This window comes from Panicum virgatum, chromosome 3K, assembly GCF_016808335.1.
Source record: "Panicum virgatum strain AP13 chromosome 3K, P.virgatum_v5, whole genome shotgun sequence".
NCBI lineage: Eukaryota > Viridiplantae > Streptophyta > Magnoliopsida > Poales > Poaceae > Panicum > Panicum virgatum.
In genome coordinates this window covers 4956946-4959494 of record NC_053138.1, presented here as the reverse complement: position 1 = coordinate 4959494, position 2549 = coordinate 4956946, and the positions used below count along the sequence as shown (strand labels likewise).

Below are 2549 nucleotides of genomic sequence, written 5' to 3'. Positions count from 1 at the left end.
ATATATATATCCATCCAGTCCTAATGGATTGAGATGGATCTTTACAGAAAAAAAAGTAGATTCCAAGGACCCCTCAATTAAGGATTGGGAATCGTATCATCCACTCTATGTTCCGATGCTATGGCGACACGAAGGCGCCTGTCCGATCGGAAATTCATGATCTGGGATACACACTAGGAGCACGGTAAGAAATGTTATATATTCTTTGCAAAAGAGGTCATATGTAGCGTGAGGTGATCCACCACCACGTATCCTTAATTCCATGGTCTCATCATCTAGTTCAGGATCTTCCAAATTCTTGCATTGTTAGTTAATTAGATAGATGACTGATGAGGAATATCTGACCAAATTAATAATTAAGGCTCAGCAGCTAGCATGCATATCTCTTTTATTTGCACTGTGCAATTATACGAGCAGCATCCCATGCATACTATTTCAGGTAGAACTTATTCCTCGATCATCAGATCAGATGCCTATAAATAGGCAATAGTCGTGTACTCCCCATACCACACCCACACCAAGCAAGCTAAGCCCCATTTCATCAGATCAGCTAGCAGCTAGCAAGCTCTGTAGCGTGTCTTGGCCTTCCTGCAACGAGTGACCTAGATAGCTACCAGCAGGCCGCGCGCCACCGCCGGCGATGAGCTCTTCGAGGGATCCGCTCGTGGTCGGAAGCGTGGTCGGCGACATCGTGGACTACTTCCCGGCGACGGCGCTGCTGCGGGTGCTCTACGGCGGGCGCGAGATGACCTGCGGGTCGGAGCTGAGGCCGTCGCAGGTGGCGAGCGAGCCGGCGGTGCACATCACCGGCGGAGGCCGCGGCGGCAGGGCACTCTACACGCTCGTGATGGTGGACCCTGACTCGCCTAGCCCAAGCAACCCTTCCAACCGGGAGTACCTCCAATGGTACGTGTGCTCAGTCAGTGCGAAGCTAGCTAGCTCTATATACATGTATAGCTCGATACATTTTTTTTAATTTTCTCAGCTAGCCATGGTGATGCATGCATGATCTGTTTTGTGTCTTCTTAATTACATCTTTCTATATATAGGTTGGTGACTGACATACCAGAAGGAGCTGGTGCCAATCATGGTACGTGATCCAAGTGTATTGTTTTGAATTTTATGCACGAGAACAATATATATAATGCAAGTTCACTCAAAATAAAATTGAATTCATATGTGTTATGTTGTTGTGCATCACAATTCACAATGACATCACCGGCGCCGGCGGCCAGGGAACGAGGTGGTGGCGTACGAGAGCCCGCGGCCAACGGCGGGGATCCACCGGTTCGTATTCATCGTGTTCCGGCAGGCGGTGCGGCAGGCGATCGACGCGCCGGGGTGGCGCGCCAACTTCAACACCAGGGACTTCGCCGCCTGCTACAGCCTCGGCGCCCCCGTCGCCGCCGCCTACTTCAACTGCCAGAGGGAGGGCGGCTGCGGTGGCCGGCGGTACCGGTGATGCATGCATGCTCCAACAACAACTGATGATCCATCGATGATGGTCGATCAAAGGAAGCACTTAATTACCATGATGATTAATTCTTCGTTGTTGATTCGATCGACAACGGTGGTACTCATTTTACTATTAAGCTAGTAGTGAAAGGCAAAAAAATTAGAGGACACGTACGTACAATAATAATGCATGGAGTGTATATGTAGGCTCCTATATATGCCCCACATGTCTCAAATATGTATAATCCATCTACCATGGATGTGCATGATTAATGAAGCTGGTAATCTATCCATTTGAGAACATTTTTCTGTTGTCTTTCAAAATATTTGTGCACCAAGGAACCAAGCAGGAATGTGTTTCGTGTGCACACTCTTGCACTCTCTGACCAAAGTTGTTCAACACTCTCCAGCGACAAGGTTAAGGATTTCCAGGAGCGAGTATCTCTTTGCTAGCGCTAACAAGAAAATTAGGAACATCTGTCTATTATGTATATCATCTCAGCTAAGAGAGAGTATATATGGTTTTTATATTAACTGTAATCCACACACTAGTAATAACATCTATCTCAGATAAATTATAGCTCAAGAGCCAAGAGTAATATGTGGAAAATAAATTATGACTCCTGTAAAAACATTTAGGCTTTTATCATATACTAGCATAGACGCACGTGCGACACACACATAATTAAAAAAAATATAATTAGCTTTTAATTCAAAAATATATTAAATTTATATATTAAATAAATTAATATTCAAATTAAATTCTGAAAATACATTTGGCACAACCTGCGGAATATAGCTGGCGGCGTGGGCGATCACGGCCATGGCCATGGGCACCTGGGTGAGCCGGGAGCTGCGGGGATGAGATATGAGCGTGGCAAGGGGACGAGTAGCGGCTGGCCGTGAACGTGCTTGCTCGAGGGAGATGTTTTTTTTTTGGAAGAGTGTAAACCGGGATAGACTGCTATCGTGGGTCTCATGCATGCATGGAAGGAGAAGGATGATGGAAGGAAACTTGCAGGCATCGGTTGATAAGTAAATTTGCATGTCTTTACGGAGAGAAGGAAGAAAGGTGGACGTCGGAGAGCGACAGA

General features: G+C 46.4%; 1 protein-coding gene across 1 annotated transcript; it reads left to right on the top strand.

The window, feature by feature from the left end:
• The first annotated feature begins 519 nt into the window (after positions 1-519).
• LOC120700867 (protein TWIN SISTER of FT-like) lies at positions 520-1758 on the top strand. Its single transcript, XM_039985074.1, has 3 exons — positions 520-906; positions 1050-1090; positions 1236-1758. Exons 1-3 carry the CDS (start codon positions 641-643, stop codon positions 1460-1462), a joined length of 534 nt encoding a protein of 177 aa, XP_039841008.1. The 5' UTR covers positions 520-640; the 3' UTR covers positions 1463-1758.
• The last annotated feature ends 791 nt before the right edge of the window (positions 1759-2549 follow it).